This window comes from Cetorhinus maximus, chromosome 24, assembly GCF_964194155.1.
Source record: "Cetorhinus maximus chromosome 24, sCetMax3.hap1.1, whole genome shotgun sequence".
Classification (NCBI taxonomy): Eukaryota; Metazoa; Chordata; class Chondrichthyes; order Lamniformes; family Cetorhinidae; genus Cetorhinus; species Cetorhinus maximus.
In genome coordinates, this window is record NC_135902.1 from 1,087,011 (window position 1) to 1,105,235 (window position 18,225).

The following is an 18,225-nucleotide window of genomic DNA, read 5'->3' on the forward strand; positions in this document are numbered from 1 at the left end:
CCAGTGTTATACAGGGACAGACCTATCCCCACCAGTACTGTACCCCAGTGTTATACAGTGACAGACCTATCCCCACCAGTACTGTACCCCAATGTTATACAGGGACAGACCTGTCCCCACCAGTACTGTACCCCAGTGTTATACAGTGACCGACCCGTCCCCACCAGTACTGTACCCCAGTGTTATACAGTGACCGACCCGTCCCCACCAGTACTGTACCCCAGTGTTATACAGTGACAGAGCCGTCCCCACCAGTACTGTACCCCAGTGTTATACAGTGTCCGACCCGTCCCCACCAGTACTGTACCCCAGTGTCATACAGTGACAGACCTATCCCCACTAGTACTGTACCCCAGTGTCATACAGTGACAGACCTGTCCCCACCAGTACTGTACCCCAGTGTTATACAGTGACAGACCTGTCCCCACCAGTACTGTACCCCAGTGTTATACAATGACAGACCTGTCCCCACCAGTACTGTACCCCAGTGTTATACAATGATAGACTTGTCTGCACCAGTAATGTACCCCAGTGTTATACAATGACAGACCTGTCCCCACCAGTACTGTACCCCAGTGTTATACAGTGACAGACCTGTCCCCACCAGTACTGTACCGCAGTGGTATACAATGACAGACCTGTCCCCACCAGTACTGTAGCCCAGTGTGATACATAGACAGACCCATCCCCACCAGTACTGTACCCTAGTGTTATACAATGACAGACCTGTCCCAACCTGTACTGTACCCCAGTGTTATACAATGACAGACCTGTCCCCACTAGTACTGTACCCCCGTGTTATACGGTGACAGACCTGTCCCCACCACTACTGCACCACAGTGTTATACAGAGACAGACCTGTCCCCACCACTAATGGACCCTAGTGAAATACAGTCACAAACCTGGTCCCATCAGTAATGTACCCTAGCGTTTTACAGTAACAGACCTGTCCCCACCAGTACTGTAACCCAGTGTTATACAGTGACAGACCTGTCCCCACCAGTACTGTACCCCAATGTTATACAATGACAGACCTGTCGCCATCAGCACTGTACCCCAGTGTTATACAGTAACAGGCCCATCCCCACCAGTACTGTACCCCCGTGTTATACAGTGACAGAACTGTCCCCACCAGTACTGTACCCCCGTGTTATACGGTGACAGACCTGTCCCCACCACTACTGCACCACAGTGTTATACAGAGACAGACCTGTCCCCACCACTAATGGACCCTAGTGAAATACAGTCACAAACCTGGTCCCACCAGTAATGTACCCTAGCGTTTTATAGTAACAGACCTGTCCCCACCAGCACTGTAACCCAGTGTTATACAGTGACAGACCTGTCCCCACCAGTACTGTAGCCTAGTGTTATACAATGACAGACCCGTCGCCATCAGCACTGTACCCGTGTTATACAGTAACAGGCCCGTCCCCACCAGTACTGTACCCCAGTGTTATACAATGACAGACCTGTCCCCACCAGAACTGTATCCCAGTGTTATACAATGACAGACCTGTCGCCACCAGTACTGTACCCCAGTGTTATGCAGTGACAGACCTATCCCCACCAGTACTGTACCCCAGTGTCATACAGTGACAGACCCGTCCCCACCAGTACTGTACCCCAGTGTTATACAATGACAGACCTGTCACCACCAGTACTGTACCCCAGTGTTATACAGTGACAGACCTATCCCCACCAGTACTGTACCCCAGTGTCATACAGTGACAGACCTATCCCCACAGGTACTGTACCCCAATGTCATACAGTGACAGACCGATCCCCACCAGTACTGTACCCTAGTGTTACACAATGACAGAACTGTCCCCACCAGCACTGTATCCCAGTGTTATATAGTGACAGACATGATCCCGCCAGAACTGTACCCCAGTGTTATATAGTGACAGACCTGTGCCCACCAGTACTGTACCCCAGTGTTATACAATTACAGACCTATCCCCACAGGTACTGTACTCCAGTGTCATACAGTGACGGTCCTATCCCTACCAGTATTGTACCCTGGAGTTATACAGTGACAGACCCGTCCCCACCAGTACTGTACCCCAGTGTTATACAGTGACAGACCCGTCCCCACCAGTACTGTACCCCAGTGTTATACAGTGACAGACCTGTCCCCACCAGTACTGTACCCCAGTGTTATACAGTGACAGACCTGTCCCCACCAGTACTGTACCCCAGTGTTATACAGTGACAGACCTGTCCCCACCAGTACTGTACCCCAGTGTTATACAGTGACAGACCTGTCCCCACCAGTACTGTACCCCAGTGTCATACAGTGACAGACCTATCCCCACTAGTACTGTACCCCAGTGTCATACAGTGACAGACCTGTCCCCACCAGTACTGTACCCCAGTGTTATACAGTGACAGACCTGTCCCCACCAGTACTGTACCCCAGTGTTATACAATGACAGACCTGTCCCCACCAGTACTGTACCCCAGTGTTATACAATGATAGACTTGTCTGCACCAGTAATGTACCCCAGTGTTATACAATGACAGACCTGTCCCCACCAGTACTGTACCCCAGTGTTATACAGTGACAGACCTGTCCCCACCAGTACTGTACCGCAGTGGTATACAATGACAGACCTGTCCCCACCAGTACTGTAGCCCAGTGTGATACATAGACAGACCCATCCCCACCAGTACTGTACCCTAGTGTTATACAATGACAGACCTGTCCCAACCTGTACTGTACCCCAGTGTTATACAATGACAGACCTGTCCCCACTAGTACTGTACCCCCGTGTTATACGGTGACAGACCTGTCCCCACCACTACTGCACCACAGTGTTATACAGAGACAGACCTGTCCCCACCACTAATGGACCCTAGTGAAATACAGTCACAAACCTGGTCCCATCAGTAATGTACCCTAGCGTTTTACAGTAACAGACCTGTCCCCACCAGTACTGTAACCCAGTGTTATACAGTGACAGACCTGTCCCCACCAGTACTGTACCCCAATGTTATACAATGACAGACCTGTCGCCATCAGCACTGTACCCCAGTGTTATACAGTAACAGGCCCATCCCCACCAGTACTGTACCCCCGTGTTATACAGTGACAGAACTGTCCCCACCAGTACTGTACCCCCGTGTTATACGGTGACAGACCTGTCCCCACCACTACTGCACCACAGTGTTATACAGAGACAGACCTGTCCCCACCACTAATGGACCCTAGTGAAATACAGTCACAAACCTGGTCCCACCAGTAATGTACCCTAGCGTTTTATAGTAACAGACCTGTCCCCACCAGCACTGTAACCCAGTGTTATACAGTGACAGACCTGTCCCCACCAGTACTGTAGCCTAGTGTTATACAATGACAGACCCGTCGCCATCAGCACTGTACCCGTGTTATACAGTAACAGGCCCGTCCCCACCAGTACTGTACCCCAGTGTTATACAATGACAGACCTGTCCCCACCAGAACTGTATCCCAGTGTTATACAATGACAGACCTGTCGCCACCAGTACTGTACCCCAGTGTTATGCAGTGACAGACCTATCCCCACCAGTACTGTACCCCAGTGTCATACAGTGACAGACCCGTCCCCACCAGTACTGTACCCCAGTGTTATACAATGACAGACCTGTCACCACCAGTACTGTACCCCAGTGTTATACAGTGACAGACCTATCCCCACCAGTACTGTACCCCAGTGTCATACAGTGACAGACCTATCCCCACAGGTACTGTACCCCAATGTCATACAGTGACAGACCGATCCCCACCAGTACTGTACCCTAGTGTTACACAATGACAGAACTGTCCCCACCAGCACTGTATCCCAGTGTTATATAGTGACAGACATGATCCCGCCAGAACTGTACCCCAGTGTTATATAGTGACAGACCTGTGCCCACCAGTACTGTACCCCAGTGTTATACAATTACAGACCTATCCCCACAGGTACTGTACTCCAGTGTCATACAGTGACGGTCCTATCCCTACCAGTATTGTACCCTGGAGTTATACAGTGACAGACCCGTCCCCACCAGTACTGTACCCCAGTGTTATACAGTGACAGACCCGTCCCCACCAGTACTGTACCCCAGTGTTATACAGTGACAGACCTGTCCCCACCTGTACTGTACCCCAGTGTTATACAGTGACAGACCTGTCCCCACCAGTACTGTACCCCAGTGTTATACAGTGACAGACCTGTCCCCACCAGTACTGTACCCCAGTGTTATACAGTGACAGACCTGTCCCCACCAGTACTGTACCCCAGTGTTATACATTGTGCTGTGTTATTTGGACGGTTCTATCCCGCCTCATACTCACTGAGCCAGGATTCGAGGGTCTCTCCCTCCGCCATGTTGTCCCAGATCTCGGGAAATCTCGCGGGATGACGCAGGGACGGAAACATCGCGAGGTTTCAACTGTGATAGGGGGCGGGGCTGCAGATGAGGTCAGAGCCTAAAGGGCACGGGGTCAGATCTTAACTAATGTAATGAGGCTTGTGATCTGGGTTTGGGGTTTTGGGTTTGGGATGGGGGTGGGGTTTTGGTTTGGGATGGGGGTGGTGTTGGGTTTGGGATGGGGGGGGGTTGGGTTTGAGATGGGGTGGGGGTTGGGATGGGGGGGTGGTTTTGGTTTTGAGATGGGGGGGTGGGTTTTGGGTTTGAGATGGGGGGTGGGTTTTGGGTTTGAGATGGGGGGTGGTTTGGATTTGGGATGGGGGGGAGTTGGGTTTGGGATGGGCGGGGGGTTGGGTTTGGGATGGGCGGGGGGTTGGGTTTGGGATGGGGGGGGTTTGGGTTTGGGATGGGGAGGGTTGGGATGGGGGTGGTTTGGGATGGGGGTGGTTTGGGATGGGGGGTGTTTGGGTTTGGGATGGGGGGGTTTGGGTTTGGGATGGGGGGGGGTTTGGGTTTGGGATGGGGTGGGTGTTTGGGTTTGGGATGGGGGGTTGGGGTTTGGGATGGGGAGCGTTGGGGGGGTTGGGGTTTGGGATGGGGAGCGGTTGGGGTGTTGGGGTTTGGGATGGGGAGCGGTTGGGGGGTTGGGGTTTGGGATGGGGGGTGGTTTTGGGTTTGGGATGGGGTGGTTTGGGTTTGGGATGGGGGGGGGGTTTGGGTTGGGGGGTTGTGGTTTGGGATTTGGGGGGTTGGGGTTTGGGATGGGGGGTTGGGGTTTGGGATGGGGGGGTTGGGGTTTGGGATGGGGGGGTTGGGGTTTGGGATGGGGAGCGGTTGGGGGGTTGGGGTTTGGGATGGGGAGCGGTTGGGGGGTTGGGGTTTGGGATGGGGAGCGGTTGGGGGGTTGGGGTTTGGGATGGGGGCGGTTTGGGATGGGGGGTTGAGGTTTGGGATGGGGGGGTTGGGGTTTGGGATGGGGGGGTTGGGGTTTGGGATGCGGGGGGTTGCGGTTTGGGATGGGGGGGTGGTTGGGGGGTTGGGGTTTGGGATGGGGGGGGTGATGGGGTTTGGGATGGGGGGGGTGATGGGGTTTGGGATGGGGGGGGTGATGGGGTTTGGGATGGGGGGGTGATGGGGTTTGGGATGGGGGGGTTGGGGTTTGGGATGGGGGGGTTGGGATGGGATGGGGTGGGGGGGTTTGGGCTGGGGGGTGTTTTGGGGTCTGGGCTGGGGGTGTTTTGGGGTCTGGGATGGGGGGGTTTGGGGTCTGGGACAAATATGTGTACAATTTCTGGAGGTGTGTAAAAACAATAACAATAGGGTAATTATATTAGGTGATTTCAACTTTCCCAACATTAATTGGGATAGACATAGTGTTAAGGGCTTGGATGCAGTGGATTTCTTGAAATGCGTTCAGGAGAACTTTTTAGGTCAATATGTAGATGGTCCAAAAATGGACGGTGCAGTGCTGGACCTAATTCTGGGGAATGAAGCTGGACAGGTGGCTGAGGTGGTGGTGGGCTAGCATTTTAGTGATAGCAACCACAACATGGTACAGTTTAAGTTTGTTGTGGACAAATAAATAGACAAGTTGCAAAAAAATGTTTTGGATTGGGGAAGAGCGGATTTTATTTAACTAAGGCAGGGTCTGGCCAAGGTAGACTGGGAACAGTTACTTGTGGGGAAATCCACAGAGGGGCAGTGGGGGGCGTTCAAAAAGGAAATGGGGAGGGTACAGGCTCAACATGTTCCCTCTAGAATGATAGGAAGGAGTAACAAGCCCGGAGAACCATGGATGACCAGAGATATTGATGATGAGAAGGAAAGGAGAGGCTTTTAGCAGGTACAAGGGAAGCAAATCAGCAGAGGCATTAATGGAGTACAGAAAGTGCAGGGTGGAGCTTAAGAAAGCAATTAGGAGAGCAAAGAGGGGATATGAGAAAGTTCTGGCTGGTAAAAGTAGGGAAAATCCCAAGATATTCTTTCAGTATATCAATGGGAAGAGGATAACCAGGGAAAGAGTAGGGACCAAGGGTGCAATCTATGGATGGAGCAAGAGGACATCGCTAGAGTGTTCAACGAATACTTCACATCCGTCTTCACCCAAGAGAATGAGGATGAAGGCATTGAACTCGGGGAGAGAGACTGCGAGGTTCTTGAGCAAATTGATATAGGGAGTGACAAGGTATTGGAGGTACTCAGCAGGTCTAGCAGCATCTGCGGAGAGGAATACAGTTAATGTTTCGGGTCCGAATGACACTCCATCAGAACTAAGGAAAAATAGAAAAGAGGTGAAATATAAGCTGGTTTAAGGGGGGGTGGGACAGGTAGAGCTAGATAGAGGGCCAGTGATAGGTGGAGATTGCCAAAAGATGTCATAGACAAAAGGACAAAGAGGTGTTGAAGGTGGTGATATTATCTAAGGAATGTGCTAATTAAGGGTAGAAAGCAGGACGAGCAAGGTACAGATAGCCCTAGTGGGGGTGGGATGGGGGGAATCGAAATAGGCTAAAAGGTACAGATAAAACAATGGATGAAAATACATTTAAAAATAATGGAAATAGGTGGGAAAAGAAAAATATATATAAATTATTGGAAAAAGGGGGGTCGGAAAGGGGGTGGGGATGGAGGAGAGAGTTCATGATCTGAAGTTGTTGAATTCAATATTCAGTCCGGAAGGCTGTAAAGTGCCTAGTCAGAAGATGAGGTGCTGTTCCTCCAGTTTGCGTTGAGCTTCACTGGAACATTGCAGCAGGCCAAGGACGGACATGTGGGCATGAGAGCAGGGTGGAGTGTTGAAATGGTAAGCGACAGGGAGGACTGGGTCACACTTGCAGACAGACCATAGGTGTTCCGCAAAGCGGTCACCCAGTCTGCGTTTGGTCTCTCCAATGTAGAGGAAACCGCATTGGGAGCAGCGAATGCAGTAGACTAAGTTGAGGGAAGTGCAAGTGAAATGCTGCTGCACTTGAAAGGAGTGTTTGGGCCCTTGGACGGTGAGGAGGGGGGAAGTAAAGAGGCAGGTGTTGCACCTTCTGCTGTTGCATGGGAAGGTGCCATGGGAGGGGGTTGAGGTGTAGGGGGTGATGGACGAGTGGACAGGGTGTCCCGGAGGGAACGATCCTTGCGAAATGCCGCTAGAGGTGGTGAAGGGAAGATGTGTTTGGTGGTGGCATCATGCTGGAGTTGGCAGAAATGGCAGAGGATGATCCTTTGAATGCGGTGGCTGGTGGGGTGATAAGTGAGGACAAGGGGAACCCTATCATGGTTCTGGGAGGGAGAGGAAGGTGTGAGGGCGGATGCGCGTGAGATGGGCCCGACACGGTTGAGGGCCCTGTCAACCACCGCGGGTGGGAAACCTCGGTTAAGGAAGAAGGAAGACATGTCAGAGGAACTGGTTTTGAAAGTGGCATCATTGGAACAGATGCGACGGAGGCGAAGGAACTGAGAGAATGGGATAGAGTCCTTACAGGAAGTGGGGTGTGAGGAGCTGTAGTCAAGGTAGCTGTGGGAGTCGGTAGGCTTGTAATGAATATTGGTGGACAGTCTATCACCAGAAATTGAGACTGAGAGGTCAAGGAATGGAAGGGAATAGTTAGTGATGGACCATGTGAAAATGATGGAGGGGTGGAAATTGGAAGCAAAATTAATAAATTTTTCCAGATCCAGACGAGAGCATGAAGCAGCACCGAAGCAGTCATTGATGTACCGGAGAAAGAGTTGTGGGAGGGGGCCTGAGTAGGACTGGAACAAGGAATGTTCCACATACCCCATAAAGAGACAGGCATAAATGGGGCTCATGCGGGTACCCATAGCCACACCTTTTATTTGGAGGAAGTGAGACGAGTTTAAGGAGAAGTTGTTCAGTGATACCGTCCACCACTGTCAACATCTCTTCGTCCTTTTGTCTATGACATCTTTTGGCAATCTCCACCTATCACTGGCCCTCGATCCAACTCTACCTGTCCCACCCCCCCCCCCCCCCCCCCCCTCCCCCCCACTTAAACCAGCTTATATTTCACCTCTTTTCTATTTTTCCTTAGTTCTGATGGAGTGTCATTCGGACTCGAAACGTTAACTGTGTTCCTCTCCGCAGATGCTGTCAGACCTGCTGAGTTTTTCCAGGCATTTTTGCTTTTGTTCTAGATTTCCAGCATCCGCAGTATTTTGCTTTTATCAAGGTTTTGGAGGTGTTGGCAGGCTTAAAAGTGGACAAATCCCCAGGTCCGGATGATTTGTGTCCCAGACTGCGGAGGGAGGCAAGGGAGGAGATCGCAGGGTCTCTGACCCGAATTTTTAATTCCTCTCTGGCCACAGGGGAGGTGCCAGAGGACTGGAGAACAGCTAATGTGGTTCCACTGTTTAAGAAGGGTTGTAGAGAGAAGCCAGTGAACTACAGGCCAGTGAGTCTCACGTCAGTGGTAGGGAAACTATTGGAGAAAATTCTGAAGGAGAGAATCTATCTTCACTTGGAGAGGCAAGGTTTGATCAGGGATAGTCAGCATGGCTTTGTCAGAGGGAGGTCATGCCTAACAAATCGGATTGAATTTTTTGAGGAGGTGACCAGGTGTGTAGATGAGGGTAGTGCAGTTGATGTAGTTTATATGGATTTCAGCAAAACTTTTGACAAGGTCCCACATGGGAGACTTTTAAAGAAGACAAATGCACATGGGACACAGGGTAATTTGATAAGGCAGATTCAAAATTGACTTAGTTGTAGGAGACAGAGGGTGATGACAGAAGGATGCTTTAGTGACTGGAAGCCAGTGTCCAGTGGCATACCACAGGGATCTGTGCTGAGTCCCCTATTATTCGTCATTTATATAAAGGGCATGGATGACTATGTGAGGGGTAAGATTAGTAAGTTTGCGAATGACATAAAGATTGGCCAGGGGGTTAACAGTGAGGTTGAGTGTCTTGGGCTACAGGAAGATAGAGACGGGATGGTCAAATGGGCAGATAATTGGCAGATGGAATTTAACCCTGAAAAGTGTGAGTGATACACTTTGGAAGGAGTAATTTGACAAGGAAGTGTTCAATGAATGGCATGACACTAGGAAGTTCTGAGGAACAAAGGGACCTTGGTGTGTGTGTCCATAGATCTCTGAAGGCGGAGGGGCACGTTAGTGGGGTGGTGAAAAAGACATTTGGGACACTTGCCTTTATCAATCGAGGCATAGATTACAAAAGTAGGGAGGTCATGTTGAAGTTGCATAGAACCTTGGTGAGGTCACAGCTGGAGTACTGTGTGCAGTTCTGGTCGCCACATTATAGGAAGGATGTGATTGCACTGGAGCGGGTGCAGAGGAGATTCACCAAGATGATGCCTGGGATGAAACATTTAGGTTGGAAAGACTTGGGTTGTTTTCGTTGGAGCAGAGAAGACTGAGGGGCGACCTGATCGAGGTGTACAAGATTATGAGGAGCATGGATAGGGAGCAGCTGTTCCCCTTAGTGGAAGGGTCAATCACGAGGGGACACAAGTTCAAGGTGAGGGGCAGGAGGTTTAGGGGGGATGTGAGGAAAAACTTTTTTACCCAGAGGGTGGTGAGGGTCTGGAATGCGCTGCCTGGGAGGGTGGTGGAGGCGGGTTGCCTGACATCCTTTTAAAAATACCTGGATGAACACTTGGCACCTCATAACATTCAAGGCTATGGGCCAAGTGCTGGTGAATGGGATTAGGTAGTCAGGTGTTGGTGCAGACTCGATGGGCCGAAGGGTCTCTCTTGCACTGTGTAATTCTGTGATAAGGGGGAGTTTGGGGTCTGGGATAAGAGGGAGTTTGAGGTCTGGGATAAGAGGGGGTTCAAGGTCTGGGATAAGGGGGTTGTTTGGGGTTTGGATAAGGGAAGGTGTTTGGGGTCTGGGACAAGAGGGGGTTCAAGGTCTGGGATAAGGGGGGTGTTTGGGGTCTGGATAAGTGGGGTGTTTGGGGTCTGGACAAGGGGGTTGTTTGGGGTCTGGATAAGGGAAGGTGTTTGGGGTCTGGGATAAGGGAAGGTGTTTGGGGTCTGGATAAGGGGGGTGTTTGGGGTCTGGATAAGGGGCATGTTTGGGGTCTGGATAAGGGGCATGTTTGGGTTCTGAATAAGGGGGGTATTTGGGGTCTGGATAAGGGGGGTGTTTGGGGTCTGGATAAGGGGGTTGTTTGGGGTCTGGGATAAGAGGGGGTGTTTGGGGTCTGGATAAGGGGGGTGTTTGGGGTCTGGATAAGGGGGGTTTGGGGGGTGGAGGGGAAAGACGAGACATTGCGTTGTCAGTGCCAGTGTTGTCGGTTCACAAAGCTTGTTTTGGTTTCTGGATCCTTTTTGAAATGGATTTGAAATCCCAGGCTCTGCATCTCCTCCCCCACCTATATTACAGTCCTGTACATAGCCGGTCCTGTCTCTAGCCGGTCCTGTACATAGCCGGTCCTGTCTATAGCCGGTCCTGTCCATAGCCGGTCCTGTCCATAGCCGGTCCTGTCCATAGCCGGTCCTGTCTCTAGCCGGTCCTGTCTGTAGCCGGTCCTGTCTGTAGCCGGTCCTGTCTGTAGCCGGTCCTGTCTGTAGCCGGTCCTGTCCGTAGCCGGTCCTGTCCGTAGCCGGTCCTGTCCGTAGCCGGTCCTGTCCGTAGCCGGTCCTGTCCGTAGCCGGTCCTGTCTCTTGCCAGTCCTGTCTCTAGCCAGTCCTGTACATAGCCGGTCCTGTACATAGCCAGTCCTGTACATAGCCGGTCCTGTACATAGCCGGTCCTGTACATAGCCAGTCCTGTACATAGCCGGTCCTGTACATAGCCGGTCCTGTCTCTAGCCAGTCCTGTCTATAGCCGGTCCTGTATATAATGCTTGTAAAGTGTGTTTGAATGATGCTTTAATAAAACAATTTTTTTACTTGCAGTTATCAGTGAGATGTGCCTGCTTCACATGGCAGAGCCTGTCTGTCCTTGGCTGGAGTGATTGTTATACTCCTGACAGGACTTGATGATGGAAGAATCCAAAACCAGTCTTTACTTGTTATAGAATTATTCACAGGGTGAAATATCACGAGTATATATATCGCTTTCAGAGAACCAGCTCACTGGGCCAAGAACCCTCCTTCCAGTGTGACCAACTGCCCTGCACTTTCCAGGGTTATTCCGTAACCCGGGCTTTTGTCTAGCGTCCTGGGTCAGGCTTTCCCAGGATGCAAATTTTGTCCCGGACTCCTGTTTTAGCTTGTTTCTGCGTGTGCGTTGCATCCTGCAAAAGCACCACCCCCTCCTCCCCACTCTTACAGGCACACCACCACATCAAAGTGTCCCTTTTAGGCTGGGAACTGATCACCCTGCATCCTGTGCTGGAAAATTCTATGATTGAAGTTCTGACCTGTTAGAAATAATAGACCAGCACTGCTAATCTAATTAATGCACATTACGGGCGAGGTTATTGAGTGTTAATGAGCAGCATTTGGATTTACGCTGCAGTGGGGTTGGAGGTGGTGGTGCGAGGATGCAGTCTCACTGGAGCAGCGTCAGGCTGTGAGAATGTCCTGCCCAGGGTCCAGGACAGTGAACTGGGTGGAGCTAATATTCCTGCGGTGTGACGTCTGAAGTGGAATTTGGAATAGGGAGTGGGACCTTTAACTGGTTCAGGGCTCAGCAGAGCTGACATCCTTATGAGTCAGGGTGGGGGTTGTTGTTAGAAACTAAAAAGAAATCATGGTCACGATTGGCTTAAATGTGAGATGAACAATGGGAACAAAAGAAATTGAATCTAATTTTAAATAAAAAGCATTTTAAAATATATTTCCTACCCAGGTTGGGAAACAGCAAAAGCAAAATAGTGGGCAGAGGTGTATTGGTGGTCACGGTGCCAGCCATGGTGGGAAGTTATGGTGCTACCATGTTACCCATAGAAACGGCTATGGCTCTTGCTTTCTCTCTACTCCAGCAGCCTCACCTTCTGTCTGGGCTATCGTTACATTCAGTGCAGACGGGAGGTTCCCAGTGGAGTGCTGTCTGTGCAGGAGTTCCTCCCCTGTTCCATTGCAGATCTGGGACGGTGAGCGTTGTATAGAGGAGTCCCCTCCAACAGATTCTTTAGTTACTTCATGCGCTTCAGGCTGCCTGTAGTTTCTGCAGCCTGGTGAATCTGTGCTCCATGTGTACATGGAAAGTGAGAGGTTTTAACCCCCCCCTTCCTCTATTTTAAGGGTCTACTCCTCTACTCCTGGCTGCATTTCAGGCCTGGGCTCCTGATCTTTGGCCACCCACTGCAGAGGGAGGGGAGTAGCAAGTTGGTGGGCCTCATCATGATTCTGCTCCTGTGCCTGGTATGTTGGCCAATCACAGATCCAGGCTGGACGTGGCCTCTGGGGGATTTTTGCTTTCTATTGCCTCTTCCACAGCTCTACCCATTTCAGAGTGTTCCTGGAGAAGGAGCTTGCAGACTACTGTTACACTGAGGCTTTCTCCGATGACAGGGATTTAAGGGTATAGTGGATATTGGAGACAATATTATTGCTGTTTGTGCCTCTCTAAGAAGGGGGTACTTTTGTTAGATTTTTTTTGTTTTCTGAAGCTGGGGAATCTCAGTGTCCTGCTTGGTCCAGTCAGAGGTTTTGAAGCAGCCACTACACTTTAGCTGCTTCCTCTGTTAACTTGAGGTCATCCAAAACTGCTCCATAACTGAACTCACACCAAGCCCATTCACCCATCACCCCTGTACTCACAGAGCTCCCAGTCCAGTAACATCTTAAATTTAAAATCCCTATCCTCTTTTAAAATTCCTTCACAGTTTTTCCACGAATCTATTTTCTGTACTCTGTCACAAGGTGTGGGTGTCACTAACAAGGCCAGCATTTGTTGCCCATCCCTAATTACCCTTGAACTGAGTGGCTTGCTCAGCCATTTCAGAAGGAGGTTAAGAGTCAATCGCAGTGCTATGTGTCTGGAGTCATGTGTAGGCCAGACAGGGTAAGGATGGCAGATTTCCTTTCCTAAAGGGCATTAGTGGAACAGATGTATTTTTGCAACAACTGATGATAGCTGTCATGGTCATCATTACTGAGACTAATTGAATTAATTCATTCAAATCAAATAGTTGAATTTAAATTCTACTTGAACCCATGTCCCCAGAGCATTAGCCTGGGCCTCTGAGTTACTAGTTCAGTGACATAAACATTATGCCACCGTCTCCCTCTTTAAGTTCCTGCAGCCTTATAAGCTGTCCTGAACTCTCCATTTCATTCACTCGAGCCTTTTTTACATTCCCCCTCTTATCCCCTTCCCCCCCCTCTTACCCCTCTCTTTACCCCAACATTGGCAACATTGTCCTCTTGTCTAGGTCTCTGGAATGATGTTCTTAAACCCCTCCCTTTCTTCAACAACAACAGCTTTAACGTAATGAAACATCCCAAGGCATTTCCCAGGAGCGTTATAAAACAAAGTTTGATACCAAGTCACGTAATGCTATATTAGGCCAAATGACATAACCCTTGGTCAAAGAGGTAGGTTTGAAGGATTGTCTTAAAGGTGGAGAGTGAGTTGGAGAGGTTTAGGGAGGGAATTTCAGAGCTTGGGGCCCAGTCAGCTGAAGGCACAGCTGCCAATGGTGGAACAATTATAGTTGGAGATGCACAAGAGATCCTTTAAAATACTCCTTAAAACCATTTCTTCAACTAAGCTTTTGGTTATCCTCTGACTTCACCCAAGCTTTGTTTGTTTTTTTGTTAAGTATGTTTCTGTGAAGTGTCACGGGTGTCTTACAGAGTTAAAAGCGCTATATAAATGCAACTTGTTTATGAGATTGGAGAGGTCAGTCACAGAATACAGGCTGCAGATGCTATAAATTAACCCTGTAGGGGAATGCTGTTTGGCATTAGATCAGACAGGAAGTGAGCGAGGAAGTCTTAGTGAGATGCAAATCGTTCACATGACATATTTCAACTCTCAATGGTGGAGATGAGGCATTGGGAAGCACCAGATCAGAACTAAACATTAAAACCCGGGCTTCCTTTTCTTCACCCTACCCGTTAAGGCTGTTGTGGTCGATTTACAGCCTCTATCTGAGATCAGTCACAGAATCACAGTGCAGAAGAGGCCATTTGGCCCATCGAATCTGCACCGACATGTGCGAAACACCTGACCTACCTACCTAACCCCATTTACCAGCACTTGGCCCATAGCCTTGAATGTTATGACGTGCCAAGTGCTCATCCAGGTATTTTTTAAAGGATGTGAGGCAACCCGCCTCCACCACCCTCCCAGACAGCGCATTCCAGACCGTCACCACCCTCTGGGTAAAAAAGTTTTTCCTCACATCCCCCCTAAACCTCCTGCCCCTCACCTTGAACTTGTGTCCCCTCGTGACTGACCCTTCAATTAAGGGGAACAGCTGCTCCCTATCCATGCCCCTCATAATCTTGTACACCTCGATCAGGTCGCCCCTCAGTCTTCTCTGCTCCAACGAAAACAACCAAAGTCTTTCCAACCTCTCTTCATAACTTAAATGTTTCATCCCAGGCAACATCCTGGTGAATCTCCTCTGCACCCCCTCCAGTGCAATCACATTCTTCCTATAATGTGGCGACCAGAACTGCACACAGTACTCCAGCTGTGGCCTCACCAAGGTTCTATACAACTCCAACATGACCTCCCTACTTTTGTAATCTATGCCTCGATTGATAAAGGCAAGTGTCCCATGTGCCTTTTTCACCACCCCACTAACATGCCCCTTCGCCTTCAGAGATCTATGGACACACACGCCAAGGTCCCTTTGTTCCTCAGAACTTCCTAGTGTCATGCCGTTCATTGAATACTTCCTTGTCAAATTACTCCTTCCAAAGTGTATCACCTCACACTTTTCAGGGTTAAATTCCATCTGCCACTTATCTGCCCATTTGACCATCCCGTCTCTATCTTCCTGTAGCCTAAGATACTTAACATCACTGTTAACCCCCTGGCCAATCTTTATGTCATTCGCAAACTTACTAATCCCACCCCCCACATAGTCATCTATGTCGTTTATATAAATGACAAATCATAGGGGACCGAGCACAGATCCCTGTGGTATGCCACTGGAGACGGGCTTCCAGTCACTAAAGCATCCTTCTGTCATCACCCTCTGTCTCCTAAGCCAATTTTGAATCCACCTTATCAAATTACCCTGTGTCCCATGTGCATTTGTCTTCTTTATAAGTCTCCCACGTGGGACCTTGTCAAAGGCTTTGCTGAAATCCATATAAACTACATCAACTACACTACCCTCATCTACACACCTGGTCACCTCCTCAAAAGATTCAATCAAATTTGTTAGGCATGACCTCTCTCTGACAAAGTCATGCTGACTATCCCTGATCAAATCTTGCCTCTCCAAGTGGAGATAGATTCTCTCCTTTAGAATTTTCTCCAATAGTTTCCCTACCAATGACTTGAGACTCACTGGTCTGTAGTTCCCTGGCTTCTCTCTACAACCCTTCTTAAACAGTGGAACCACATTAGCTGTTCTCCAGTCCTCTGACACCTTCCCCGGGGCCAGAGAGGAATTAAAAATTTAGGTCAGAGCCCCTGCGATCTCCTCCCTTGCCTCCCTCAGCAGTCTGGGTCACAAATCATCCGGACCTGGGGATTTGTCCACTTTTAAGCCTGCCAACACCTCCAATACCTTGTCACTTCCTATATCAATTTGCTCAAGAACCTCACAGTCTCTCTCCCCGAGTTCCATACCTTCATCCTCATTCTCTTGGGTGAAGACGGATGTGAGGTATTCATTCAACACTCTAGCGATGTCCTCTGGCTCCACCCATAGATTGCCCCCTTGGTCCCTACTCTTTCCCTGGTTATCCTCTTCCCTTTGATATACTTATAGAATATCTTGGGATTTTCCCTACTTTTACCAGCCAGAGCTTTCTCATATCCCCTCTTTGCTCTCCTATTGCTTTCTTAAGCTCCACCCTGCACTTTCTGTACTCCACTAATGCCTCTGCTGATTTGCTTCCATTGTACCTGCTAAAAGCCTCTCTTTTCCTTCTCATTGTATCCTGAATATCTCTGGTCATCCATGGTTCTCTGGGCTTGTTACTCCTTCCTATCACCCTAGAGGGAACATGTTGAGCCTGTACCCTCCCCATTTCCTTTTTGAACACCCCCCCCACTGTCCCTCTGTAGGTTTCCCCACAAGTAGCTGTTCCCAGTCTACCTTGGCCAGACTCTGCCTTATTTTACTAAAATCCGCTCTTCCCCAATCCAAAACATTTTTTTTGCAACTTGTCTATTTCTTTGTCCATAACAAACTTAAACTGTACCATGTTGTGGTTGCTATCACTAAAATGCTCGCCCACCACCACCTCAGCCACCTGTCTGGCTTCATTCCCTAGAATTAGGTCCAGCACTGCGCCATCCCTTGTTGGACACTCTACATATTGACCTAAAAAGTTCTCCTGTACACATTTCAAGAAATCCACTCCATCCAAGCCCTTAACACTCTGTCTATCTCAATTAATGTTGGGAAAGTTGAAATCACCTAATAAAATTACCCTATTGTTATTGTTTTTAACACCTCCGCAAATTGTGCACATATTTGCTCCTCAATTTTCCGCTGACTATCTGGGGGTCTATAATAAACACCAAACAATGTGGCTGCCCTTTGTTTATTCCTAAACCCTACCCACAAAGTTTCATTCGATGCCCCCTCCAAGATATCATCTCTACTTACTGCAGTAACTGACTCCTTAACTAATAATGCAATACCTCCTCCTCTTATACTCCCTCCCCTGTCTCGCCTGAAGATTCGGTATCCTGGAATGTTGAGCTGCCAATCCTGCCCCTCCCTCAACCACATCTCAGTGATGGCTACTATATCACAATTCCACGTGTCGAACCTCACCCTTAACTCATCCGTTTTACCTGTAATACTTCTGGCATTAAAGTAGAGGACATCCAGCCTTGCCTTACTTCCTTGAAACTTAATGCAGCTGTACTCCCTTTGACTTGATTGTTTTACTGTATTATGACATGTCCCTATTCTGCTAACATTCTGCCTCCCCCTGCCGAATTAATTTAATCTCCTCCCAACAGCACTAGCAAACCCGCCTGCAAGGATTAATCCTGTTCTGGTTCAGATGTAGACCGTCCTGTTTGTACAGGTCCCACCTTCCCCAGAAACGGTCCCAGTGATCCAGGAATCTAACATCCTCCCTCCTGCACCAACTCTTAAGCCACGTATTCATCTGCACTATTCTCCTATTTCTGAGCTCGCTAGCACGTGGCACTGGGAGTAATCCAGAGATGACAACCCGAGAGGTCCTGCTTTTCAGTCTACTGCCTAACTCCCTGAATTCTTGAAGCAAGACCTCATCCCTCTTTCTACCTATGTCATTGGTACCAACATGTACCATGACCTCTGCCTTATCATCCTCCCCCTTCAGGATGCCCTGCAGCCATTCAGTGACATCCAGGACCCTGGCACCAGGGAGGCAACACACCATCCTGGAGTCACGTTGACGGCCACAGTAGCGCCTATCTGTTCCCCTGACTATAGAATCCCCTATTTCTCTTCCTCCCCTCCTGTACAGACAGGCTGCTTGTGGTGCCAGAAGCTTGGCTTTGTCTGCACTCCCTGGAGGAACCAGTGCCCTCATCAGCCTCCAAAATGGAATACCGATTTGCGAGCAGGACCCCAGAGGACTCCTGAACTACCTGCCTGTTTCTTTTGGACTGCCTGGTGGTCACCCATTCCCTTCCTTCCTCAAGTCCCTTCATCTGCGGTGTGACCACCTCTCTAAACGTGCTATCCACGATGCTCTCAGACTCGCGGATGCTCCACAGTGTCCCCAGCCGCCGTTCCAGCTCTGAAACCCGAGCTTCCAG

General features: G+C 49.6%; 1 protein-coding gene across 1 annotated transcript in view; it reads right to left on the bottom strand.

Annotated features, from left to right (window-relative positions):
* gga3b (golgi associated, gamma adaptin ear containing, ARF binding protein 3b) overlaps positions 1-4,378 on the bottom strand; it is a 47,034-nt gene extending 42,656 nt beyond the window's left edge. The window contains exon 1 of the mRNA XM_078570636.1: positions 4,322-4,378. Coding sequence (XP_078426762.1) covers positions 4,322-4,355 — 34 coding nt within the window. The 5' untranslated portion in view covers positions 4,356-4,378. The remainder of the gene's footprint in view (positions 1-4,321) is intronic.
* Between the last annotated feature and the right edge of the window lie 13,847 nt (positions 4,379-18,225).